This window comes from Syngnathus scovelli, chromosome 16, assembly GCF_024217435.2.
Source record: "Syngnathus scovelli strain Florida chromosome 16, RoL_Ssco_1.2, whole genome shotgun sequence".
NCBI lineage: Eukaryota > Metazoa > Chordata > Actinopteri > Syngnathiformes > Syngnathidae > Syngnathus > Syngnathus scovelli.
In genome coordinates this window covers 2,536,724-2,562,826 of record NC_090862.1, presented here as the reverse complement: position 1 = coordinate 2,562,826, position 26,103 = coordinate 2,536,724, and the positions used below count along the sequence as shown (strand labels likewise).

Genomic DNA, 26,103 nt, shown 5'->3' with positions numbered 1-26,103 from the left:
CAAACCTTTTTTTTATATATAAAATTGTATATCAAAGCAATTTGGCTTTATTGAGATTATGAATGACCTCTTGTAAATAAAAAATAGTTTTAAAAGCCCACAGTTACAATTAGGTTTCTTTAAAGGGTGTCTATCAGTTTTATCAAATGTACAAAACACTTGGGAATGGATATTTTTTTATACAAAGGAGAAAATGTTAAATGAGGAATAAATCACCTTCTATTAAAAATGACTAAAAGTTTGCAGATGTTCCTTAATAAAGCATTTAAAAAACAGACATTGAAAAGCATTCATTGCTGGACACAAATAAGTAGTCAGCATAAGAAAGAAAATGTTTCATACAAATCCACACTGTACAGTAACAATAAAACAAAGTGGTAAGACTATAAACAATAAAATGCTTCTTTTAAAAGTCTATGACTGAAATCATTATTATAATTATCACAGCATAAAATTTTAAAACATGTTTGGACTAGGAATATTTGCCAAGTTTCAGCGGCTACTAATAAAGTCCAAAGATGGATCTGCTTAAGGTCACCGCATAATTCCTCTGGCGTGCTCCAGGTCCTTCACTCACAACCCGGGCATGATGTAGGCGATGTTGTCCAACGTGTTCGACTGACAAATAAAAACAAATTTTGTTAGAACATAAAACTTGGTAACACACCCCAACCAAAAAAAAAACTTCTAATGCTATACCAGCACGTTTCGGGGACATCCATTTAACTGCGGGATTTGAGCAGTGAGACAAGTCAGCGGTCCCAGGGCGCACAAAATGGAATCAAGTAGCACCGACAGGCTCCCAGACACCGCCACCATGCCCTAAAAAATACAGATAAAAAAAGTAATCGTCATTAAAGTGCATGGAACAGATTATTTGATTTCTGAAAAGTATGGATATGGGAGAACCCACCTCTGTTTCCTGGAGGCGGTGGCCAATCAGAGATAAGGACTCCCCAAGCAGCTGCAGGTGAGCGGCTGCATCGATAGGATCTACATCGGGGACTCGTGCGGGGGAAAGGGACATGGTGGGTGGTGCTCGGGTAGGTGATACCACACCAGCTTTGGCTAGGAAACATGATGCGCTCGTGAGAATGGTAAACTCTTTCATGAGGAGACTTGACGAGTACCTTTGCATTTGCTTTCATTGGAGCTTTTGTGTTTGACTGTCGTAGCTTCAGCCTTGTTCTGTTTGTGCTGCAGATACTGAGCTTTTTGTCTCCAAATCTGCAGCAATAAAGTCAGAACAAAAAAAAACGATATTGTTTCTGCATTACATCCATGCCCACAAGATGGCATCAACAACAAATTTAAAAAGGTCTCCTCACCAGTTTGTCTTTTTCCGGCATCGTCTTCCATACCTCTCCCAACTTTTTGCTGAGTTCACCAAAAACTGCAGGGTAGAAATACAAACACTTAGATGCGGCTCTACAAGATGCTTTTTAACAAATGGCATACCTAGTCCTGGCTGTTCAGCATTTATGTTGACTCGATACTCCTTGCAAAACACCTGATATGCCGACGCACTCTTCTTCTTGGGCTGAATGAAGACAAGAAGCAACAAATTGTGTGTCTTCATTATCTGCACGTTTTTGTTGTCAGCTATGGAGTAAACCGGAGGCTCACCTTGTCTTTATCCTTGTCGTGCTTCTCTCGATCTTTCTCCTCTTTCTTCTTCTTCTTCTCCACCGGCGGCCCATCAGTGCCTTGTGGGTGATGTGACGCCACGGGTGTGCCCATGGCATACATGGGACCGACAGTGCCGTGGGAGACGGTGGGATGAGAGTTGCTGTGGCTCCTTGATGAATCTGAAGAACCGAGGATTAAAACGCATTGTTTGATGACACGCATGAACAAGTATTGCCTCACCTCCTCCGAACCCTTTGCTGTGCTTTTTATCCTTCCCGCTCTTCTCCTTGACTCTATCTTTCTCTTTGTCCTTTTTCTTCTTGCTTTTCTTGCTCTTCTTCTTCTTTTTGGACTGGTGCGTGTATGAGTCATCAATAACGAGTTCGCCCGCCTCCAGCTCTCCTCCCGACGACGAGCTGTCATCTCCCAAGCCGCCTCCATAATGACCTTGACAGAAAGCACAACGCTGAATGTTGAGTTACAAGTAAAGTAGGTTCCTCTAAAAATATGTTAAAATAACTTCATCCAAACGGATTTAATTGTCATATAATTTAGGTGCTATTACCTTCCACTTCTACTTCTTTCCCCACTACTGGCAGAGGATCTCGACTGTGTTGTAGCTTTTTTTTGGGTGGTTTTGACAGCTGCATCCTGTCTCGATCCTTCTCTTTCTTTCCACTCGCTTTGGACGAGTGGTGAGCTACTGGGATACTCTCCGTTTCCTCCTTCTCCGGCGACATAATTAGTTTCATTTTCAGCCCATCGGCCTCTCGTAATGTTAAAGGCTCCTCTTTAATGGATCCGCCGTGAAACAGTGATGACTTTGAGGAAGATGAAGAGTGCTTCTTGGTGGAAGACGACGACGATGATGATGACGACATGGGGCGGGAATGAGAAAAAGAGTGGCTGCTTTTACTTCCGCTACTGCTGCCCTCCCGCTTGCGGTCTTTTGAGGAATGTGAGGACAAGGCGGGATAGGAAGGTTTTTTGTGTAAACTGGAACTGGGGTCAGATCCTGTTGCCAAAGGAGAGGTGATAGCTTGCAGAAGACCCATTGCTGTATCTGCTGGGTGCGACGAAGGGGACGAGAGTGTCGGAGAGTGGTCTACAGATTTGTGCTTCTTTTTGTGGCTGGGGTGGCCTGAGCCTTCATGCTCTGGTAAGAAAGTCACAAAGGGGAACAATATAAATATACCGATGCTTCTCAAATAACGTCTCAATTATCTCACTAACTTGAACTTACCTCTGTAATAGTGGTCATCATATTTCTTCTTCTTTTTGTGTGGGTCACCACCAAGCAGGAATAGCTCTGAATCCTAATGCACAATGACACATAATATAAAAGTTACTAAAAAGTAATACACAGGAAATTTGTAATACGTAGCAAAAGTATGGTTGCAAAATTTCACCTTTGGCCGTTTTTTGGAAGACTTGCGAACCTGAGCGGCAATCTCCTCCTCTTCTCGTAGAAGATCTTTGTATGACCTTCTCTTCTCTCTCTGGCTACGGCCAGCGACGAGACCCCTCTCTCCATCCATCCCAATCTCTAAATCAGAGTTATTTCAAAAACACATTTCATATAGACATAAGATACGAGAAGTAAGGTTTAAAAATAAAACTTTTGACTAAGACCTAATAATAACAATAAACCATTCTTGTTGAATGTAAAAAAAAAAAGGTCAAATGGGTACCTTGGCTCAATTATAATGATCTTTAATGTGTGTACAAATGTCCTTACCCATTTCTCCTTTGTTGTTAATCTCTTCAAAAGCCATTTCTACTTATTATATTTACTGATTAAACGTATCCCAGGCAGCAAAAAGGTAGAATAGGGACCTGTGTAAAAAGAATTTAAAAAGCAAGTTAGAGGATTATGAATTTATTGCCTCGCCTGCAACATTACACAAAGAATTAAATAGAAATTGAAAGCAACAGTCTACTAAAAGCGGGCATGCATTCTAAATTCCACGACTTGGCGTTGTTTTTTTTTTAAGGATGCTATATTTTCGTCCGTCACCTATGAAAGAGTACAAATAGTTTGAATTTAACAACTTCCCGCCTACTTTTTGTAATGATACACAAACACACCCCCTCTCCCATCAACTTGACCACCCGGCTTCCTTGGCCATTCCACCCGTGTTGGACCTCCATCCTGCGAGGGAGCTCGTCTTTCCTGGATAGTCATCTCACTACAGCCCGGTGCTTTCAACACAGCGAGGCCGCTGTCCATTTAACGACGATTATAATCATGCAAACGTGAACTAGGCTGTTCCCATTTCTTCACCTCCAACATCGGTCTCATGTTCATTTAGGAAACTAGCATTAAATGAGGGAAAGTATGTTTATTTGAATGAATTACCTCATTTGAGTCTCCAAATTACGCGGGCCAGGTCGCCATCTTTATTCTGGAGAACAACAATACGTCTCCACGCAGGGGCGGGGCTTGTGCTCTGCAGCCAATCGATGTTGAGCGCACATGATTACGTCATCAGACTCATGCACTGAATAAATGTTACTCGTATGTGCAGATAAATTGTTAAAATACAAAAGCCATTTATAATCACATAGGCAATTCATTTTATTTTTTTCAAACATATACATTTTGACAGTACTTCAACATCAGTTAAACATTAACATGCAATACAAATGTGAAATACCTTGCTGATGAAGGAATCAAAAATACAAAAGTAAAAATGGTTGCTCATTTAGTGTAAGCGTAGACCATAAGTAATAATAAAAATTAGGGAAACACAGGCACAGACGTTTGTGATCAATCTGGGGCATTGCTGTCCAGTCTGTTATGGTCGATGATGGCGTTCAAGGTCCAACAGAATTACTGTGCTGAATGTAAATAAATAAAATGCACTTGAAATTCGATGGAACTAAAAATCAAGGATTTGATGCGGAAAGTCCTCTCCCATCAAAACATTACTGCAACTGTCAGCAACATCAAAATAATTGTTACTTTTTGGCACAATCGAGGTAGCTTTGTTCACCACCGTCTTTAAATTAATGTGTCAAATTTCCTACTGTTTTTTTCCTCAAAACAAGACATTCTAGGAAGACCACACTGAAGATGCAAAAAATAAACAATAAAATGAGAGGAATGTTTTGATCCATTAAGACAGATGGAGAAGCAATGTTGCAGGACAATGAACAGGCTTGCAGTGAATCCAATTGTTACACAAAGACCAATAAATATATTCAGCACATGGACCGCTTTAAACATACAATATATATTTTGATAGGCAGTACACATTCCTTTCTTAAGTTCATTTGATACATCATTTTCTACCTTTGGCCCACCTAAATCAAACAATCCTTTGCAAGAAGCAACATTTCCATAATTGTAGAATCTCTGAATGACAATCATTACAGCGGTACTGAGCGGAAATATCAATCATTGTTCAAGAGCGAGGAGCTGAGGCTTGCTTTAAAAAGAGAGGCAGAATATAGTTTCTCAATTCCAAGTCCATTCAAGTCTATTCTTACATAAACACTCTATAGAAATATGGTTAAGCCTCCAAATAAGCCACACCCCATAAATAACATCACACTGTTTACAAACTTTGAAGGGGTTATATTCTCTACCTGGCTCCCAAATTCTGTTTCTGAAGGCTGAGTGAAGTAAAGCTGGACAGTAAATCAGTCACCTCGTCCACCTACAAAAAAACGATGGATATGTATGACTTATCACTTGGTCAGTGAAATGCAATATTATCAGCACATCTTACTTGCTCTTTGGTCCGTGTGTGTTGCAGCTGGGAGGAAATGTGCTCCAGTCTCTCTTTAGCTTCACTTTGCCCCATTAGGTTGAGATATTCCCTCAGCATTTGAATAATCTGAACGGAGAAAAGCATCTTTATCATCATCACCATCACAGACAAAATGGAAAAAAAAAAAGGTTGTGTTGTGTACCTGTATGACCTCTCCTCTCAGGGTTTCTAAACTGCGAGAATCCCCTTCCTGTAGAATATTAAGTTTGGAACGTGCGAGATGTAGAGGGGTCCGTCCTGCTCGGTCAAGGGCATCCACACGAGATCCTTAGCAGAAAACATTGTCATTGTAAATGATGTATGCAATAAAAAAGTGAGTAATGTACATACACAGGACTACTATCTCACCTCCTCTTAGCAATGTGGTGATGACAGGCACATGGTTTGTACAGGCCGCTGCAGACAAACAGGTTAAATTGATCATGTATTGGTTTGAATTCACTTTTATTCATCCTTTCTAGAACGTTTATTCTCAATAGGTTCGCAGAGGAGCGTGGAACAACCTACTATGTCGCCAGTCAATCAGACAAACAACCATTCACAGTTGCCATTCACACTTATGGACGATTTAAGGATTTATTCTCACTTACCCAGATGTAGTGGGGTGTTACCCAGACTGTCACGTTGGTTGGGATCAGCACCGTAGCTAAGCAGTAATTGCACTAAAGACAAAAACAAGGGACATTTCTTCATTATTTTTTTTACTTTGAAGATTTACAATTTTAGGATTTACAAATCCTTGAGGATGCTGTACACAGTTTTAACATTATCTATACAGCATCTGTCTTATAATACCGGTCCTCATCTTACCGATGCTTTCATTGCCGTTGCAGGAAGAAAAATGTAAGGCTGTCCTCCCCTTGTCATCTGCTGCACATGGGTCTATGTCATCCTGCAGGAGCTTCCGAACTGGAATAGCACAGCTTTACTGATCAAACCAGCTTGTTCTGTATCTTCTCTCATTTTTGATAAATGTATCACCATCAAGTTATTTCATACCTGTGTCAATGTCATTGCTGTTTGCTGCGTCCCTCAGTCTTTTTACAGCTGTGATGAAAAGAAATTCAAAGTAGAAGGGATTTAATATCAGCTTTTTAAGAGATACTGGTCTCATATTGCAGTAAGATAAAGCACAAAGAATCCATTCAGTAGATTGACGTATACAATAATTGACTTTTTTAATAACATGACTGTGATCACTAGGTAGTTAACATTGCATATATTTATTATTTGAGGGTATATAACTGTTTATTCTCATTTTTTGGGTGAAAGTGTTGCCTTACCATACACATCTTTACCGATCGGGTTCCTTGTGGTTCTGTGCAACCGACGGGTCCTGCTCCCGGTCATCTTCCCCAGCTTGTTGCTCGAGGCACCAGGTCCATTCTCCGATCGTCCTGGTTCCCATAATAAGTGCAAATACCGTAGTTCTTTGTCGTCTCTATGTCCGAGTCGTCCCAACAACACCTTGCTTTCTCCTATCCCACTTAATCCAAATCCGACATTGGTGGCCCCATCGTCCATCCTCTCCACAAAGCCCCGATGCGCTCCTTCTTTTACCTCCTTGGTTTCATGTTCGGGACCCGGTTCGACTATGTATTCTCCCTCAGAACTTGAAGGGTCATTATCTGCTGCAACGACTGAGCCCCACCCGTCCATACTTACTTATTTTCATGACATGTGGAAGCCGTGCTTGCGATACACTTGTTTGCACATTACTCGGAGTAGAAACAAAATAAAAACGGTCGCCATTTATAGAGTGAATGTGGCCTCTACGTCGATGACGAGGGCCACATTAAGACACATTAAACTAACTCCTCATTAATGTGTTGCCTTGACCGGAAAAGTATTTCAATAACAGATGTATTTCCGTCACAACACTAAAATGTCTCCTGTTTTGCATTTACCGTTTTACACTCTAGCAGTAAGACGCACACCCATTGAACAGTCGCAACGCCACTCGAAAAATAACCAATCACGTTCCACGTTGTTCATCTGTTCTTGGCCAATGGGGACAGGCAAATAAGCAGCCAATCACATCACTAAAAATCAGCGTGCCTCTGCGCAGGATGCGCATGCGTAAAACTTACATAAAAATATATTATTTTTTTTCAATACACTTTTATCACACAACACTTTATAATTTCTCACTATCAGAGTGTCCTACTATTTTAATAAATTCATTGCACAGTTCTTCAATTCTTTTCAACGCTCAGAATTTCTTACTGAGCATTTAAGAGGTCAGGCAATTCCACAATCACAGATTATGTGCCCTGAACCACACCAGTGTTAGACACAACAGGATTTCCAGTCAGATATATTGAACACATTTAACATTCATAAATGTTGCCCCGACAGCTTTCCAACCATATTGGATAGGAAAAATACAATTTGGGGCTTTTGACAGCTTTGGTGGAAATGTGGGAGTCCATCACCATATTTGCATAGGTCTACTGGACATAAAGCTCATGTGAGGTGTGACACACTGTTATGGAAAAATAACTATCAGTGGTGTCATTTGAATTTATATGGAGTGGAGGTAGGTCAAGTTTTAGTCCGGAAGACATGGGAGGCTCCAGCCTGTGCTAGATAGTTAGGAAATGCAGCATCAGCCCCTGATCTGTCTGTATGCTCCTCACCAGGTGAAAACCGAGTGAAATGCAAATGGATCCGTTCATTTTTTCGGGAAACACCTTGATGCTTCAAGTATCCCTGGCGGCAAAACAGTGGAGGCATGCGGTGGGTGAGCGCTAAGCGGAAACACGATTCTGAAAGAAACACAACAGTCAGGCTTGAGCACAGGATTGAGGGTTAGGGTTGTACCCCACCAGGTTTACCTGCATAGAAGGCTCTGAGATCAGTGTTGACACAGTGTTCCAGGAAACGTCGCAAAGGCTGGATGTGAGATATGGGGCCATCCCACTCTGTGAGGAAGTCTTCAACCATGTGATGAATCGCCTTTGGTCTTGGTAAAGGCCACCCATGGGGACGGTTCTTCATCTCTTCCTCTAGAATACAATACTGGTATTACCAAAAAAAGGGCCTGCACCCGGATAGCCACCAAATGTTCCTCACCAGTGGGGAGTGTGTCATAGTAGTACAAAACTGGGTGTAGAAAGTTGGATTTCCAAGCTTTGCTCCAGTCAGTCACTGCCCTGCCTCCTCCGAGATAGTCAATCTTCTTTTTCCCATATTGCATCACTAGAATCACCAGTCCATGCTGGGACACCTCGTGACCTGAGAGAGAAGAGAACTGAGGCAAGGCCTGCAGAGGGAATTCCTCCACATACTGGCAGAAGGATCTAAGGAGGGAGGGAAAACAAAACATAGTATTGATTAATGCACCCTTGGAAGTCAAGTCAAAATATGTATATATAAATATAACTTACCCTCTCAGCAATATCACATCTCCGAGTATCTCAAACATCTGGTAGGGTCCAGAAGCCTCACCCACCCGCTTCAAAATTGCAGAAAGCAGCTGCGTTGTCAACAATCTTCTCGATGGCCATGGTGTTCTATGGTAACGTTGCTCAAGCAAATGATGCACAGCCCGCACTGAGACACAAAGAGAATTATGTAATACATAATGCATGTTGCTCAGTGTAAACAATATTATTGGAGCATGAGCGATGAGGCCTTCAAGTCTTAGATGTTCACCTGTATAGCGAAATCCATGAATGAACCCGCCGGCTGATTTGCGGTAATCTCTGGAGTGAGCAGCAGTTCCCAGCACGAACAATCCTGGCGTGTCATGGCCTTCATACCAGGCCGTCACCCGTGGCAACCTCCCTTTAGCATTTTTACTGGTGAGTGGGCAGGCAGAGCTGTGGAAATGTTACACAACAGCGTCAAATCTGTTCTACAATACACATAAAAACAATAAATGACTTGTACCTGTCAAATATGCTGAAATTGAATCGAAAGCCAAGGCATCGAATCACACGATCGTACGGTTTCCTCAGGGAGAAATTGTCGATGTGATACCCGAGCAGATCTTCGGCTGTCACATCGGATTGGTTCTTCTCCGATTGGTTTTGTATGTACTTATTTATGGTCACATAAAGCTGTCCTTTCTTCTTCCTCCTGCCATTTTCCTTTTGTTGGGCAATCACAATTCGCTCCAGGCTAGCTTCCACCAGCCCATCAAGAGACTTCAGCTGATATGTGTCGAGGAGTTCATTATTCACAGCCCTGAAAACACAAACAAAAGGTCAGGTCATGTTACAATAATCACATATACACTGTATAGAGATTATTAGAGGTGGGTAGCACTGGCGGCGCTAGAGGGGGGGCCACGGGGCCACCCTTTTATAATTCAACATGAATTTAAAGAATGCAAACAGAATTTGGTCTCTGATTTTACCTGAGATCTCCAACGTAATGTGTTTGCCAGGCTAGTCGAACAGGGCTGCGACTGACCATGTGAACCCGACTGGCGTGTCCTAAAATGCTCTGGGCTGTTTCAAAAGCAGAGTTCCCTTTGCCAAGAATCAGTACAGCCTGGTTCTTGTAGTCCTCCGAGTTTGTGGAAATCGATTCATAGCCTTCCACCAGGTCAGAACCAACAAAGTCTACCTCCTGAGGAACCCATAAACCGGTGGCGACCAGAAGGACACTGAGATACAAAGAGGACAATGTGACCATGATTTCAGATATGAATTTTGATTTCAAGGTCAGTGAAAAGCAAAATCACCTGCATGTGTATTCCTTTGCGTGTTGATCAGTTAGGATGTAACTTCTTCTGGTGGATGACACCGATGCCCTGATCTTCCCAATATCCACACCATACTGAACCTTCAGCCCGAGCTCCGTCTCAAACATGGACAGGTAGCGTGGAAAGGCATCAGCCGGCGGGTAAAACTCCCGGCTTACTTGCCGGAACACGAGCTCCGGTTTATCGCTCAACAACGAGTTCCAATCATGGCGGAGATTAAATTCTCGATTCTGCCGTCCTGTGTGGATCTTATTGATGCTGATGAGCTTTCTGTGCCGAGGGTATCTTGACATAAAAAAACATTACGTGTGAATGTGATATACGTTTCAACACAACTGCATCTCCACCTACTTGTGGAAGAAGCTACCAGGTCCAGAGTTTCTCTCCAAGATGATGTAGTCTCTTTTGGCTTTGGAGAGGAAATATCCCATCTGCAGTCCAGCAGGCCCAGCACCGAGTATACAATAATCATAATGGCGAGTACCATTGAGCTGATCACCTCCAAAGCATTTGGTCACGCCGATTAGGATAAAAAGAATCAAACATAGAAGGCTAGAATCCATAACCTGTAGATCCAAAAGTATCAATGACACTCATTAGATAAATTCTCCTGTTTTTGATACAACACAAAGATGATTCTGGCAACATCAGGCTGTCAACAACCGCAAGATGATCATCTCCAAGATATTCACAGCATGCATGGGCTTGCCACATTATTTAACTATCCAGGAATCCTAAGCATTTCAGCACTAAGTCAGTATGCAGTTATTATTACATAAAGCCAGGTCGCTGAGAAAATTTATACTGAAGCGGTACAAAATGAGACAAATGGTGCATGAGAAACGAGTAAAGAATCCCTGGCACTCGTTGAACTCTGCAGCCGCTGTTATGTCGTCACTCTGTGGATACGGCGATTGCCATCTCCCGTTGAACCGAGTGGTCAATCAATAAAGACAGCGAATATTAATTACCTTCTAGGACAGTCGATCTCTTGAACGCGACATCGGTGGTGAGGAGAGAATCAAAGCTGATGATTTCTACATATATTTAGTTTTCAACCGCTTGTGGGAGAATGCGTTCGCTCCTGAAAATCCGCAAGCACCGCCCACTTTGTCCACTAGTGGGCGTCTACCCTCCCAACAAGGCGTGGCTATAGAATAATTAATTTATATATAAAATAAAAACATTTATAAATGCCGAATTGATCTATTTTAGTATTTATCAAATTATTTAAATATCTATTTATTTCAATACTATTTTATTTAACTCGTATCACTTCATCATTTGTCTATTTCGATTATTATTCCCGTTTTACTATTTAATTATCTCACAATTTAATTTTGTCGCTCTTCATGGGGTTCCATCTCCATCATAAAATAGTTTCATCTGTGATTTATTCCACCTATACTGGGCGGGTATTGGGTGTGATCTATAATAATCAAAGTTTGCAAAATTTCAGACATATAAAGAAGTTAGGTGTTTCATTGTTTAAGTATTTTCAAATTTCAACTTATATATTTATCTTTGTCCATTCAGAAAAGAGTCCCTTTGTATGGTTGCAGCCAAATCAAAAGTGAGAATTTCTACTGTGTCATGTTTTGCCATGTGCAAAGTCATGTTATGTTGCAAGCCAGTCATGTGAGTCAGCAGTAACACTTCCCATCTGTCTCAGCACTTAGCCAGAGTATAAATACCACACACTGGATCCGTGAGTCCACACTGAGCCACGGGAAGCAACAAGCCAGCATTCTTTCCAACTCCTACTAAGCAGAAAAAACATTAATAAGGTAAGACACTGCATATTTATTCATAAAATCTCAGTTGGTTCATATTTCAATTATATTGCATTAAATACAAACTTGCTTGTGTAGATGGAGACCAAGAAAAGTGCAAGAAAAGTTGACACCGGGGTAGTAGGCAGGTATGATGGTTCATAAAAGAAATGATTATCGGTGTGCTGAATGCATTTTAAATCATTGTAATTGTCAACAGTGATTTATCAGAGCTGATTAAAGAAGCCACAAAGGAAAACCATGTGAGAGCGGAAAATACCGAGCTGATGTTGAGTTACCAGAGGGGCCAAGTCAAGCTTCCACAGTACAAGGTAAGTTAATATTAATTTTATTTTATTATTTAAGCCAAGACACACACATTTGTTTACCAATCTGTATATTTGACATTACAAAAAAAAAATCTCAGCACAAAAAAGTCTTGAAAGTGGATACAAAATAATTCTAAATATTAATTTTTTTTGTCAGCTCCTGCTGTGCTCCCTCCACGAGATCTACAAGGTCCTCGAAGAGGAACTCGATAAGAACTGTTCCCATCCAGCGGTCGCACCGATATACTTCCCCCAGGAACTTGCTCGCCTGGAATACCTGGAGAATGACCTGGAATATTTTTTGGGCCCCGACTGGCGTGGGAAAGTGATTGTTCCCGCTGCCACCCACAGATACACTCAGAGGCTTCGAGAGGTGAATGCAAAAATAATTGCTAGTCGGTTTTGCTGAGGTCAAGTCACTCATAACAAGTTCTTATCTGCAGATTGGTAAAAAGAATCCAGAGCTGCTGGTTGCCCACGCCTACACTCGTTATCTTGGCGATTTGTCAGGAGGTCAAGTCCTGGGGAAAATTACCCAGAAATCCCTCAAGCTGTCAGGAAATGAGGGTCTTTCGTTCTTCCTCTTCCCTGGCGTGAGCAGTCCCAATCGCTTCAAGCAGCTGTACAGAAGTCGCATGAACGCCATCGAGTTAACCGAGGACGAGAGGGAGGCCGTGTTGAAGGAAGCGGTCCAGGCTTTTGAGTTCAACACCGAGGTAACTATTTTTGGTCATTCGTAAACTTTTAGAGATGATGCAGGAAATATGCTGACGTTTTTGCTGTTCCTTCAGGTTTTTGATGACTTGCAGAAGCTTCTGAGTGTCGCAACAGAACAATCCAAAATCAGCTCAGGCCATTTTCCATTTCCTCAACTCAAGCATATCACCGTGGGATTGTGTGTTACTCTGGCTACCATTGGAATGGGAATGTACGCCTTGTAGCATCAGCTAGCATTTGAAGCACCTATTGCACTTTACTAATCCCTTTTTAGCTAATGAAAGAAATCCAAACTGGAACCAACTCGCTTTAAAAAAAAAAAAAAAAAAGTCAGCACTTGTATTTGATTGAATATACTGTATATTCTTACTTTTGTTACATTTACTAAATTTGTCATTCATTACAGAGTTTTGTGTATTTGTAGAAACAAAGAAAATAAACTTGTTGGCAGTGGAAGAGCAAAATCTTTGGATGGATCTTGTTTATTTTTTTTCTTCTGTTCTATTATACTCATTATGATCCCTCGAGGGAATATAAGACTTTGCAAAAAAATGCCATTAGAAATTTTTATTTAGGATTTTCAAAACTGTAATTACAGGGAATGCAATATGTGGAACCATTTTTTGTACTACAAAAACACCCGTGGCAGCGCAACAGCTACAATCTTGCCTCAAAAGTTGACGCATGACTTCAAGAGCTCAGATGATCATGTGACGACTTCAACTTGCAACTACTTAAATCATATGCCAATGAATTGTCTATTTGACTCTGTAGAGCACTTTCCTCTGCATACGGTGCTGAAGCTCACCTCTCCTCAACATCAGGTGAAGGACTTTGTAGATGGCGTGGTCGGGATATTTCTGCAAGGTGGATCACAATGATGACAATAATAAAAAAAATGCTAATCACGTATTTAATAAAATGCTAATTTATAGCTTAGAGACAATTGAAAGCACAGCAAAAAAAAAAAAAAAAATCACTCAAGCAGATGCTTTTTTTTTTTTTTTTAATGGGTGTGTTCAAGTGTAGTCGTACTTTCCACGATCGGACTGACCTGTTTGGTGAAATCTTGGATGATACTGTGCTCAGACACTTGGGAACCAATCGCAAAGCGCCTCTTTAACTGCTTTTCAATGCGGGAAATCATTTCCTGGTCCTCTTGAGTAGTAAAACCTTCCACACCTGTGTATTAAAATAAAACCCAAAATAAATAATTTTGATGAAGTGATCATGTATTTATGATATAACAACTCCAACTTAAAACAAACCCGAGAGGCTGCCGGAGAGTGCTGCATCCAGTGTGGAAACTTGAAAGAGACGCAACGCTTCATCTACTTCTTCTTCTCCAGCGACAGGCTGCAGCTTCATTTTGGCCAATGACTCCGCAATACGCACCACAGCCTCTAGTTGTCTGCAATAGAGCACAGACAAAAATTAGGTCATCAAAATGCAGTGAAGAAAATTATATTTACATATTAAACACATAATGGAAGAGTACCATTTTTTTTTTTTTAACACGTGATGAGGAGAAATAATAAATACCTGATAGTGATTGGGATGGAGGTTCTCCTATCGGTTTCCCTCTCGTGCTCTCTTGCACCGCTCCTCATCAGCACGTATCTGTTTTTCAGCTTCTCGGCCGCAGCAGCAGAGAGACGAGGGCCACATTTACTGCAAAATCATTTTCAAACCAGAGTATTGATATTTGAGCAGATAGAATACAGTAAGGAGATATAAAAAGAAGAAGACTCACGTTCTGGCAAAGGCAATGTACTTCTTGAAGGTGGCCAGCTGAATCTCACCCTCGACTGCCTCAGTTTGCGTCTGGGCACTCAGATGAACGTTCATAACGTGACGAGCTAGTGTCTGCAAGATGTAAAGAGGGTCAAAATGATACTCTGAAACTTTAGGAACATGACTAAAGGCACATTACCATGTCTCTCTGATGGTCGTGCAAGTCTTTGATGATGAAGATCATATCGAATCGAGACAAGATGGTCGGCATGAAGTCAATGTTCTCCTCCCCCTTGGTGTCATCCCAGCGGCCAAACACAGAATTGGCAGCAGCCAGCACAGAGCAGCGAGAATTCAAAGTGGTGGTGATGCCAGCCTGGGAAAAGTGGATCATTTTTGTAAATTAAGTTAAAAAAAAAATCACAGCATTTCCCCTCATCTAATCAATCACCTTGGCGATGGAGATGGTCTGTTGCTCCATGGCTTCATGGATGGCAACTCTGTCATCTTCTCGCATCTGCAAAAACAGACAAATCATTTAAAAATTGTAACTTGAGACATTGCAAGTTCTCCCAAATAAAACCTTACCTTGTCAAACTCATCAATACAGACAACGCCGCCATCAGCCAGAACCATGGCGCCACCCTCCATGATGAACCCACGTGTGGCCGGGTCCCTCAAAACAGAAGCAGTAAGACCAGCAGCACTGCTGCCCTTTCCTGAGGTGTAAACCTGCCCAAAACAAGAATGTTTTAATTAATAAAGTATGATATTCACCGCCACAAGGTGGCGCCAAACCCTCAATAAAATAAGCCATTAGTTTTGAATTACACAAGACTAACAGATTAAAGAAAATTACCCCAATGGGCGCACATCTCTCCACAAACTTGAGCAACTGAGACTTGGCTGTACCAGGATCTCCAAGCATGAGCAGGTTGATATCTCCTCTGCGAGTGAGACCATCAGGTAGTCTAGAAAAACAATGTGCACATGGGTGAGTAACAAAACCAAGCACTCATTTTGCTTGTTCTCATTTCACCTCTTCCTTGAACCACCAAACAACAAACAGGTGATGGCTTTTTTGAGATCATCGCTGCCGTAGATTGAGGGAGCAACGGAGCGAGCCAGGGAGGTGTAAACATCAGGAGAAGCAGCCAGTGAGCGCAACTCCTCCTCTTCCTGTGGAGACACTGATCCAGTAGCACCACGACCTGCCGGGAACAAGAACTTTAGCATTTTGGCGTGGCCTATACAAATGAATCAACAGATTTATTTATTTACCTGCGCCTTCTGTGTCAACTTGGATGCCGACCACTCTCAGGTAGGATGCACGAATTCCCACTCCAGCACTCTTCTCTTTTCCTTTGGCCTTCACAGCAGCTGTCTTCTTGATAGAGTAGATACCCATGATGGTTACTCGGTTCCCTGGGACCACACGGTCACACAGGTACCTGGCAAAAAAGAAGTACTATGAGTTTGCAGCCATCATTTGTCATCTAACGGTGTTATATTAAGATTTAATTTACCGACCTGTCAGAGTAGAGCTGAAGGTGCCGAGGCATTTCTCCATGGGGGACAGCATCTGGAGATTCTTGAAGTCGGAGCGTTTGAAAGTCAACACAAACGCAGCGATCCGGGATGATAAAATAAGGGTCCACAGGGCACTTCAGTTTTGTTGTGCTACTTGTGCTAAGGAAAAAGAAAATGGCTAATTAGTTTATAAATTATAAATATATTTTCCAAGTCATGCTTACTTGGTGCACTTGCGAGGAAGCGCGTAGCCCTGTAGGCCCGGAGGCAAAGGGATGTTGTTGATCATATGACGACAGCTGCGACACTGCAGACACACTTTGGTGGCCTTGGCCTTCACAGGGGTGGCTGAGATGATGATGCCGTGGACTTTCACAAGATGAGACACCAGCTCGGACTGCAGAGGAATTAATTGATAAGTTGAAATGATCAGTGTTGAGGAATATGATTTGAGATTTTACCTTAAGGCTCCGGATGGACGCGTGATGTGCATCACTCTTTAGCATGACTTGAATGTCCTGCACAGTTTCTTCTCCGGTTGGACGTGGACGTGTCACCTCGTCGGCTACCTCCTTAGCAGCCTCCTCCAACTGTTTATTACATGTTTTAACAGGATGAACAATTTCCCCAATAAATTAAATGTAACTGAGATTTAAATGCAATACCAGAGGCAGATTGTCTGAAGGCAGCTTGTACAGACAATCGGAAAGATCCTCGTCAAAGCTGGCGAGGTCCTCCATTTCCACCTCAATGCAGTACTCTCCCAGGGTGTAGTGTCTCTTCAACTCATCTCTAAAATGCAGAAAAATAATCCAGAATTCTTGGATTACACTCTTACAGCATTATTTGAACTACTACTTTATTTTTTCCGTTGGAATAGCACCTACCTGTATTTATATGTGAAGCCAGTTCGGTCGGTTCCTACTCTAAATTGTCGGAGAAATTCACGGAACCGTTTCTTGATCTGAATTCGCTTCTGGCCACCCTCATCTGGGCCTTGTTCGCCCCCTCCGAAGCTGTCACTATAGTAAATTCCTGGGTCGTCAAATCCAGACATTTTGCAAGCAAAATAGATAATTATTCAAATTTAAAATCCCGCAGCCGTCGACTTCTGCAAACAATGGGGTTGACCACTACTTTCGCGGCAAAACTGAACTTCCTCCTCCCTATTTTCCCGCCAGTCTGCCGAGCGGAGGAGGTTTTGCCGGCCTCTCATTGGCTGACAAGAAATGTAACCCGATTTGATTGGCCAGTCTGTCGACACAGGACGTGACATCATGTAGGGGTGGTGCTCGCGGGAGCTCTGGTGGCGCGAAAAAGACAAGCGTTTATTTTTTTTTTGTGAACAATTAGATGATTGCTGACATATCGTTAAGGGATGTACACATCCAATACACACAGTATGTAATTCTGCTTTACCATCAGCTTTTGTTGAAGGTCCTCCACCTACTGCTGTATGACAGCGCCTCGTAGCGGTCAAATTACAGATTGCAGTTCTGTCATAGGTGGCCAAAGTATTCACATTATACTTCAAAAAGTAAATATAAGTGTGGAAAAAAGACTGGCAAAAGTATTGATTCAACTGATTCAACTATCCAGATTTTAAAATGTACACTGATGCAAAATAATTTCCTTTAATAAATAATAATTCCACTTGCTGTGATTGATGGAACCATGAATTCTGCTCTTTACAAATTTGGGTTCTAAAACAATAAAAAGACACAAATTTTTGTCTTTAAAAAAGTATGTTGTAGAGTGGTGTTGCTGAATTAAATCAATTCTTCAAGGAAGAGATGGCAAAAACAAATAAAACACTTCACTTAATTTTTTTGGTGTGTTAAAAAATGAAAGATGAGGCCATCTGCATCTGCAACAGCAAGAGAAAATATATCAGCAAAATTCAGTTTTTGTTTCCTGTTCAGTGGAAGGCACAGGCAGAGTGTGTGACCTTATGATTCACAAGCTGGTACACCCTGTCGTTCCCATGCCTCTAAATATACTATCTGTTGTTTACACATCCTGTTTTATTTTGTTTAGCTTGCAATTTAACATAGAAGGTAATTCAAAAAAAATTCACAGAAATATCAAGAATTCTGCCATGCATGGACAAAATAAAATAAATTTGAAAATTGGTGAAAAGAGCAGTGTGTTAGTGTTAAAAATAGAAATACATTGTTGACTGTGGGAAAATGGCTTCACACATTTTTGACACCAGGCCCACAACTGAAACCACATAGGCCCATCAGTATTTTCATGGTTTTATTTATTTATTTATTTAGCTGTCATTTTTTTGGGGATGCTCATCAATAGCATTTTTATTTTGAAATTTTGACACAGTAGTTTGGTAGTTAAGTAGATGTGATACTTCTTTAACAGCCATTATGTGCGTCTACGTTGCAAATTGAAATCAGAAAAAAATTCTGTTAACGTGTTACGAATGTGAGGGATTTAAAATGCCAACATTTTGTGATTTCTCTCTTAAATACAGATTGTGTGTATATTTCCCAATGTCTGTTTCGACCGATTAAAGCTAAATATAGTTTGCATTAGTTGCAAGTTTGGTGTGTCATCAGCAGATGTGTGTTGGGAGGAGAAAAGAGGACTTACAGTAACTGACAGTGCTAGAATTGCACTTGATATTTGGCTGCGCATTTCGGAGGTAAGGACAAGCGCTTCAAGACAAATGACTTTTTTTTTCTATCATACCCTAATATGTTTTTTAACCTAATATTATTTTGAATATTATCAAATATTTTGATCAACACGATGTTATCGTATATATAAAAAAAATACTCTTTTATTATCAATGTGCTGTTTTGCTAGCTGTCCAAATTAGGCACCTTTGGTAAACATCAAAATAGTTATTGAGAAAGTTCGGCAGCAGTTTTGCAGCTACAATGTGATTTGCAGGTGGTGAGCTAGTTTGAAACCTCAAGATTGGCATCTCAAACGAACACGCACTTGCAGGTGTTCAGCGAAAACTAAAGTCTTGTCTGACTTTTGCAGGTTCTGTCATGCCGCGATCGTTTCTTGTTCGAAATAAAAAGACTCACCCCGCCAGTCCATCCAAGGGCTCCGTTAGACAGAAGGATGAATCTGATCAAGGTGGAAAGGACACTGGGGATAACGTGCCGACCGTTTTGGCAAAGGAGATTTTATCTGAGGTCCGTTCTCCATGTGAGGCAACATCTTGGCTGAGTCAATGCTATCTTGGATGGAATCCCTCTGCATCTGGTAATTACATTCGATTAATTCATTCATTTTATAGTTGCAATAAAAGAAAAGCTGACTGATTCTTCTTCCAGCAACCTCCACAGCGACAGAACTGGACTCTGCTTGGTCAGCGGAAAGACACCAAACATCTGACAGAGAGCGACAACTGGAAAGGCTGGTCTTCATGTTACTCCACCGTACATCACATGCAGACCTCAGCTGGTCATTCAGCCAGTGTCCTCTCTGTGAAAAGGTATTTTATAGAATTGTTGATATTTGTGTCCCACCTAACCTTGAATACAATTGGTGACCTTTTGACCCTATGTCCTTTCCCCTCAGTCTCTTTCCCAAGTAGATCTTCAGGCTCATGGAAGTAGCAGCTTTCATGTCCCTTTGCTGAGTTCCCCATCCACTGAAATGTCCTCAATGACTTTCACAGCAATTGAGAGCTACAGAAGAGCAAAGGTAATAAACAGAAAGTGCGTTACATGCACAGTTTTGCTTTAAATGTTTAATTCTTAAAACAGCCACCGAGCTTTGGCTGCAAGGTGTGCGGAAAAATCTTCAAGCGCTCGTCCACACTGTCCACACATCTGCTCATCCACTCCAACACCAGGCCTTACCCGTGCCAGTATTGTGGGAAAAGGTTCCACCAGAAGTCAGACATGAAGAAACATACGTTCATACATACAGGTAAGGTGCGGATTAAAGTCGATTAGTGTGTAAAATCCGGTTGAGTGTGCCCTGCCCTTTTTATTTGCACTCAGGTGAGAAACCACACGTGTGCAAGGTTTGCGGTCGAGGATTCAGTCAAAGCTCCAACCTCATCACTCATACTCGGAAACACGACCACCGAGCGTTCAGCTGCCCCCGCTGTCACCGCAACTTCCAGCGCAGGGTCGACCTGCAGCGCCACCAAGAAACCCCGTGTGGCTATGTTAGTAGATACGCTCAGAACTGATGAGGTCAAATATGTGACCATGAGTTAGATTAAAAGGGGGAGAAATTAAAAAGATTTCTCAAATAAAAGTGATGCATTTGTTTTTTTCATCTGAGTTTTGTTTTTTATTAAAGCTTTAGGTACTTATATATGATATAAATAAACCAATCAATATATCAATAATAATAATTTATTTGATATAAAATAATAATTTTATATATAATAGTATAATTATAAAATATAATTATAAAATAAATAATTTAGTCTGGTTGCACAGCATTTTTTTTAAATACAGCATTTCATGTTGATAATGAGCATAAAAAAATCAATTTGGTGAAAGGGGAAACTGTTTTAATCAATATATTAGTTATGCACCACATTAACAAAAGACTGCAACAAGCGATATTAACATATTCTCCACTATAAACACAGATATTGACAACTGGTGGCCACTTCAAATTCTAATTTAATTTATTTTCTGAAGATTTAAATACATAATTCTGCATTTTACACCTCTTTCAGTTTTAAATAGCCAGCGGCTGTAAAAAAAATCTGGATTTACACAACGCCGTAATGAACAGGAGGGATTGTGGTAATGGTTCTACCTTGCAACAATGATTGTCGGGGCACACACAAAAGTAGTTTGTCTAAACTCCATTCCTTCAGACTGTTGGAGGAAAGAGACAAAAACGGTCTTGTGTGAACGAACATTTTGCAGGTGCTCAACGGTAGTGACACATTTTCTGTAACCGTTGATGTCGAAGTTCGACGCAATCTGGAGGCTCCCATTTAGTCATTCACCTAGTTGCATCTAAAAAAAAAAACAGATAATAACAGAATTAATATAATAAACATAATTAGAGTTTACAGCTACTCATCGAACAGAAAAGGTGCTGTGAGGTTTTTTAAATGGGTGTGAAGCTTACAAAAAATCCACAAATACATCAATGATGAATGAATAGAAAGTATCAAATTACTCACTCACGTCTTTGTTGCGGTGAGGCACTCAGTCTTTTGGTTCGTAGGAGCTTCAGTTCTTTATGTGCCAGTGAGTTAACAGGATGGGTGACCACCATGGACCGGGAAAGGTTTCTAATCTCACACTGCAGTTTACGGGAAGAATTTCTTATTCATTGTAAAGTTTAAGACAATAAAATAGAATTACAGACAGCTATTTATTTTTTTTATTCAATTGGTGTTTCACTAATTCCTGAACAACAAACTACTGGGCATAACTGACATTTATTTTGATTTTTCTCAAGAATTTTGCCTAGCAACAAATGGACCATATAATTATGTGACATGAGCTAATTATCAACTCTCCTAAATTATGGTGTGGCTAGTAGATGTTTCAATTATAATATTTTATTTTGTAATATTTTATTAAATTTTTTAAATGTATTTTTCTCAAGAATTCTGCCTAGCAACAAATGGATCATATAATTATGTGACATGAGCTAATTATCAACTCTCCTAAATTATGGTGTGGCTAGTAGATGTTTCAATTATAATATTTTATTTTGTAATATTTTATTTTTACAAGAAATACTATTGTGTAATATCTGTTTCTGTACCTGTTGTCCGAGTGTCCTGGATACAAGTGGAGGGATACGTTTTCCATCCGGACATTTTTTCGTTACTCTTTTTTTTGTTGGTCGCCTTGTTGTCGTCTTGTCCGAGATGCAAAGGTGAAGGCTGCAGTGGAGAAACTGCATGGAGACGTTGTAAAGCGGCCGTAGGACAAAACTAAATTGTAATGGCCTAATAACTGTTTTCTTTGCTCTGGGCTTGGAGTGAAAGGAGACAGTTTGATCTTCATCATTGAGCTCCTTGGATCCTTTTTGAGCTTCAAGTTTGTCTTCCAGCTCTTCTTCCTGCTCATCATCATCTTCTGTCTCCTCAACTTTTGCATGCTGGAAGGTAAGTGAGGGGTCTGCGGGACAGTTGTTGCTTATGACAGTCCAGAACGGAGAACTTTTGGGGTCTGAGAAAGGAGAAACAACACATGACTTCACCTCAGCAACGTCTATGAAGGGCCCCTTGGCAGAAATCTGCAGTAGAAAAAAAATAAAGTGACGAAGACACATCATCAAAATTTGGAAAAAAAAAATGGAAAAAGTCAGAAAGTGTCATTTTTTTTCATAATGAAAAAAAGTGACACCTCAGTATTTATAAATGCGGAAAAAAAAAAGAAAATAAATAAGCACCTCGACATAAACGCGCTGGTCAGGAGCGATGACGCAAGGTCCGACCCGTCGCTGTTTGTAGCTCTCGGTGACAAAAAGCTTCAGACGAAGCAAAGGTCCAGATTTGAGTTTAGGTGTGTCAAAGTGGAACTGTCCAGGATCAGGCAAGGCACCCCAAGGTGCTTTGGAAGTACTAACATCATCACCAGGACCTAGTTGAGGCATGCTGGCCACATTGTCCAAACAGCTGAACTAGGAAAAGAGATTACAAAGATTGCGAGAGACAAAAGTTATTGATAATCATTCCCAATAATTTGTCCAACACCAATATGACTGTCAACTGTATAAGAGTCAACTCATTAACTCAAACAACTAATTATTAAGAAATATTTTATTTTTATCTTACATGTATTCCAAGTGAATTTCTGGCTATCCAATCAGTCTCATTGTTTGACAACACGTTATGAGGCTGGTCTTTCCATAAAAGCACCTAAGCAAAACATGAGGAGACAAATAAACTGTAATAAAGTGCCTTCACAACAGACTGAAGTCACATACAGACCCCAACAAAAAAAGTATGGGGGATATAAAAAGTCTACACACCTCAGTTGAAATATTTGATTTATTTAGGGGGGAAAATAATCAAGATTAATCATTTATTTTTTTTGTCCACTTTTAATCATTAACCAAAATAATAGCAAGTGTGGCTATATTAAGCCTTACCATGTTTTTGTACTGCACCCCTTCACTATTTCCCAGGAGCTGTCCCTCAGTTCCACAGGAAATGACTGGGAACACTAACAGGAAATGACTCCCATTGGACTGAGCCTGGCATGTTGGATCCCGCAACGTTACAGCAGAAACCGGCATTGACGAACTCTGAAACAAATCCATTGTTCAATAGTTTAATCTACAAGCCAATAAGTTAAATAATTCATTGCTGGTGTCTAGAATTGATTCAGGAAGGAAGCTTGCAGGCTCTAGTTTGAGAAGCCTTGGGTTAAAGACCTGTAGGTTGTGTTGGTCCACTGCCACACTGAGGCGTCCATCTTCACACTGCACTGTGAAACTGTCTGGGCCTCCTTCTGCTCTACCTCCAGCATTGAGCCACTCTGTCATTCCGCTCTCCACTGCCCACGTAGGCCTCTTGGCAATGGTCTTCATTGGTAGAACCACATCTAAAATCGAAAAAAAAATGGCTTGCACAAGCTACAATGCAACATCGAGCACACACATGGGTTCTGACCTGGCTTAGTCCCGGCCAGCTGGATCACAAATCGATTGCCCAGGTTGGCCTCAGTGTATGAAGTCACGTTGTTATAGCCGCTCTCATTGGCCCAGACAAGCAGGTCCGGTATGGTGGACAGGTCGGGGATGAGTGAGGTCGTCAGGGCGAGGTCAGGCTCAGGAGGGAAGGGAGGGGAAACACTGTTGGAGGACTGCAGAAAAAAAAATAGTTAGGTCTTGCAAAAGCACTAAAAATATTCAAATGTGAACAAAATCTCATGCTGGAATAAAAACAAATAGAAAATGAAACCTTACATGAATAAGAATATGACCTTGAACATCATGAGCAACAATGGCCCAGTTGACCGGCACCGAACTGCTAAGAATCAGCACCACCGTTTGCCTGGAAGAATTCTCCGGCGGCGGTACCAGCGAGACAATCACCTCCACCTGCAGTGAGCTGGAGCAGACATCTTGAATTTTTTTCAAAATGTAACACCTTGATGGTTGCATCCGATGCACAAAACTCACCCACAGAGTCCCGAACCTGCTGAATGGAGTTTGATGATATGAACCTCAGGGTTGTTTGCATTTCCTGTTGAAAGGCCGCAACCTTGTACTTCCTGCGGTTGCAGGTCAGAGGTCAAGTAGTTGTTCGAGAGGAACATGGACTTAAGCTGGCACACAGGAGGTTGACTCAGATCTGCAAAGCAAAGACTCATACCTCAAAAAAAGCAAATTGGGTCAAATTAAATTGACTGCTGATTCTGCAATGGCTCACCCTCTCCAAGTCGGACATAGACTCGGTTCCCATGGGGAACGTGTGTCAGAGAGGACAAGTTGCCGTGGTGTTTCAGAGCCCAGCGGTAGAGCGCACGTGGGCGGTAAGGGAGCCAATTTAGCCGGCGAACTAGCAAACGTAGCGTCTGGGATTGAACGCTGGAGTTTGAGGACACCTAAAAAGATGGAAGCGAAGAATTTAGTTGTCAATGCTTCCTTTCCAAATAAAGTAAAAACATGTTTGGAAACAAAACACCTTCACTTTTTTTTTTTTTTTTTTAAAGGAGGCTTCACTGACCTTGACTAGTACAGGGAGGTCAGGGGGCAGTCTCTCAGCTTCTAACCTCCAGCTGATTGGTTGCTGGGAGCTGAGTAATAAGTGAACTTTTCTCATAGTTGATTTGTTCAAACTCAGAGACAAGGGTTTCAATAGCACTGTAACCTGCAAAATCAAAACATTACTTATTGTTTTGGAAATAATTTAAAGCAAATATAGTCATAAAGTAGTGCACAGACTTGTATTTAGGTCAAACTTAACTCTCTCACGACCATGGATATTTATATTCATTATATAATTATATAATTAATAAATATATGATATTCATACATTAATTATTGAATTATTTTGCAATCAAAAGCCATTTCTCTGTCTTGTTTCTGTTGTTTGAGGTGTTAAAAAAGGATAAAAAAAATTAAAACACTCCATCAAACATGCAACTACTGATGAGAACTAATTACCATATTATCAGGGCTGCTGGTTACTCTCCCCACCGCAATAACATGCGTCTCCTTGTCCCCACTTTCCCTGGAAGCACAGCCTGGACCAGCCTCAAACTTCTCCAGCAGAGCCTCAACAGGGTGAAGCACTCCCACTTGAGCCACAGAACATTCTCTCTCTTTACCAGAAGCTGTCACGACATGTCCATTTAAAAAAAAGCATGCCGATAAAGAAAAAAAAAAACTTTTGAGAGTCGGCATACCTGTCTGTCTCCTCCAGAGAAGTAGTGCGCAAAAAACAGTCCAAGCTACTCCTGACAGCGAAGGCATCCTGACAGATTTAAAATAATCGACCTGTCTGCAACATCCTATTGAAGGGCGACATGAATACAAAAGAAATGTCCTGCTATTTAATTTATGTCTATTTAAAACCCATTCCAAAAAAGTAAATAACCCAAAATCTGAACTCACATGGGCCAGAGTTCCTCCAGCTGCTGCTTCAGTCGTATTTTGCAAAGACTGAGTCCAAAGTTTGCTACATCCTGAGTTCCCCACCCACCTCACTCACTCACTCACTTCCTAAACACACAACCACGCACTCACACACACCCTCCAAATCCTGCACCAAGAAGAACACTCACCTCCAGGCTGCTTCAATGCATCTTTGCAGCTGAGGTGCTACTTGTGGGAAATATCTGTGAGGGGAATATGACGAGACACTCAGTGGGATCAACAGTTGAGCGAGGGGGCGGGGACATAAACCTTAAAAAACATTTGTAGCATTTTTTGTTGGATTATTTCGCAATCCAGTTGCATTGGGGGTCAAGCGTGGCAGTGAT

The 26,103-nt window shown here is 41.2% G+C and overlaps 7 protein-coding genes across 9 annotated transcripts; 2 read left to right on the top strand and 5 right to left on the bottom strand.

Moving 5' to 3' along the window:
• Window positions 1–164: 164 nt before the first annotated feature.
• hmgxb4a (HMG box domain containing 4a) lies at window positions 165–4,135 on the bottom strand. The gene is made up of 13 exons (XM_049746043.1): window positions 3,989–4,135; window positions 3,368–3,465; window positions 3,039–3,175; window positions 2,873–2,945; window positions 2,195–2,785; window positions 1,870–2,076; window positions 1,627–1,808; window positions 1,459–1,540; window positions 1,329–1,393; window positions 1,131–1,227; window positions 914–1,068; window positions 700–822; window positions 165–618 (listed from the first exon to the last, which is right to left on the bottom strand). The coding sequence occupies exons 2-13, from the start codon at window positions 3,402–3,404 to the stop codon at window positions 574–576; spliced, it is 1,794 nt and encodes a 597-aa protein (XP_049602000.1). The 5' UTR covers window positions 3,405–3,465; window positions 3,989–4,135; the 3' UTR covers window positions 165–573.
• Window positions 4,136–4,182: 47 nt separating this feature from the next.
• Window positions 4,183–7,302, bottom strand: ankrd54 (ankyrin repeat domain 54). Its single transcript, XM_049746107.2, has 8 exons — window positions 6,689–7,302; window positions 6,405–6,452; window positions 6,216–6,314; window positions 5,996–6,067; window positions 5,754–5,801; window positions 5,548–5,672; window positions 5,364–5,471; window positions 4,183–5,291 (listed from the first exon to the last, which is right to left on the bottom strand). The coding sequence occupies exons 1-8, from the start codon at window positions 7,062–7,064 to the stop codon at window positions 5,217–5,219; spliced, it is 951 nt and encodes a 316-aa protein (XP_049602064.1). The 5' UTR covers window positions 7,065–7,302; the 3' UTR covers window positions 4,183–5,216.
• A 239-nt stretch (window positions 7,303–7,541) lies between these two features.
• foxred2 (FAD-dependent oxidoreductase domain containing 2) lies at window positions 7,542–11,237 on the bottom strand. The gene is made up of 10 exons (XM_049746023.1): window positions 11,091–11,237; window positions 10,471–10,685; window positions 10,099–10,404; window positions 9,769–10,020; window positions 9,300–9,596; window positions 9,063–9,229; window positions 8,795–8,960; window positions 8,481–8,707; window positions 8,243–8,413; window positions 7,542–8,173 (listed from the first exon to the last, which is right to left on the bottom strand). Exons 2-10 carry the CDS (start codon window positions 10,680–10,682, stop codon window positions 7,950–7,952), a joined length of 2,022 nt encoding a protein of 673 aa, XP_049601980.1. The 5' UTR covers window positions 10,683–10,685; window positions 11,091–11,237; the 3' UTR covers window positions 7,542–7,949.
• A 566-nt stretch (window positions 11,238–11,803) lies between these two features.
• hmox1a (heme oxygenase 1a) lies at window positions 11,804–13,401 on the top strand. Its single transcript, XM_049744965.1, has 6 exons — window positions 11,804–11,906; window positions 11,991–12,040; window positions 12,112–12,223; window positions 12,378–12,593; window positions 12,664–12,936; window positions 13,012–13,401. Exons 2-6 carry the CDS (start codon window positions 11,991–11,993, stop codon window positions 13,159–13,161), a joined length of 801 nt encoding a protein of 266 aa, XP_049600922.1. The 5' UTR covers window positions 11,804–11,906; the 3' UTR covers window positions 13,162–13,401.
• An 88-nt stretch (window positions 13,402–13,489) lies between these two features.
• On the bottom strand, window positions 13,490–17,385 carry mcm5 (minichromosome maintenance complex component 5). Its single transcript, XM_049744963.1, has 16 exons — window positions 17,089–17,385; window positions 16,867–16,993; window positions 16,663–16,791; window positions 16,426–16,598; window positions 16,202–16,360; window positions 15,953–16,122; window positions 15,711–15,882; window positions 15,531–15,642; window positions 15,260–15,403; window positions 15,123–15,188; window positions 14,871–15,047; window positions 14,691–14,803; window positions 14,480–14,608; window positions 14,206–14,348; window positions 13,992–14,119; window positions 13,490–13,797 (listed from the first exon to the last, which is right to left on the bottom strand). The coding sequence occupies exons 1-16, from the start codon at window positions 17,256–17,258 to the stop codon at window positions 13,696–13,698; spliced, it is 2,214 nt and encodes a 737-aa protein (XP_049600920.1). The 5' UTR covers window positions 17,259–17,385; the 3' UTR covers window positions 13,490–13,695.
• A 1,830-nt stretch (window positions 17,386–19,215) lies between these two features.
• On the top strand, window positions 19,216–20,441 carry LOC125983590 (zinc finger protein sens). The gene is made up of 5 exons (XM_049744964.1): window positions 19,216–19,435; window positions 19,507–19,667; window positions 19,754–19,879; window positions 19,942–20,107; window positions 20,182–20,441. The coding sequence occupies exons 1-5, from the start codon at window positions 19,216–19,218 to the stop codon at window positions 20,373–20,375; spliced, it is 867 nt and encodes a 288-aa protein (XP_049600921.1). The 3' UTR covers window positions 20,376–20,441.
• Window positions 20,442–20,683: 242 nt separating this feature from the next.
• Window positions 20,684–26,014, bottom strand: engl (endoglin, like). 3 transcript variants are annotated; one of them, XM_049745878.2, is made up of 15 exons: window positions 25,736–26,009; window positions 25,528–25,632; window positions 25,286–25,455; window positions 24,846–24,989; window positions 24,549–24,723; window positions 24,299–24,470; window positions 24,083–24,227; window positions 23,787–23,979; window positions 23,549–23,718; window positions 23,264–23,419; window positions 22,947–23,030; window positions 22,562–22,792; window positions 21,929–22,405; window positions 21,340–21,457; window positions 20,684–21,165 (listed from the first exon to the last, which is right to left on the bottom strand). In XM_049745878.2, exons 2-15 carry the CDS (start codon window positions 25,592–25,594, stop codon window positions 21,152–21,154), a joined length of 2,316 nt encoding a protein of 771 aa, XP_049601835.1. In that variant the 5' UTR covers window positions 25,595–25,632; window positions 25,736–26,009; the 3' UTR covers window positions 20,684–21,151. The 3 variants fall into 3 exon arrangements, with proteins under 3 accessions (XP_049601835.1, XP_049601833.1, XP_049601836.1); XM_049745876.2 differs by having other exon boundaries at window positions 21,336–21,457; window positions 25,736–26,008; XM_049745879.2 differs by lacking the exons at window positions 20,684–21,165; window positions 21,340–21,457 and having other exon boundaries at window positions 22,155–22,338; window positions 25,736–26,014.
• Between the last annotated feature and the right edge of the window lie 89 nt (window positions 26,015–26,103).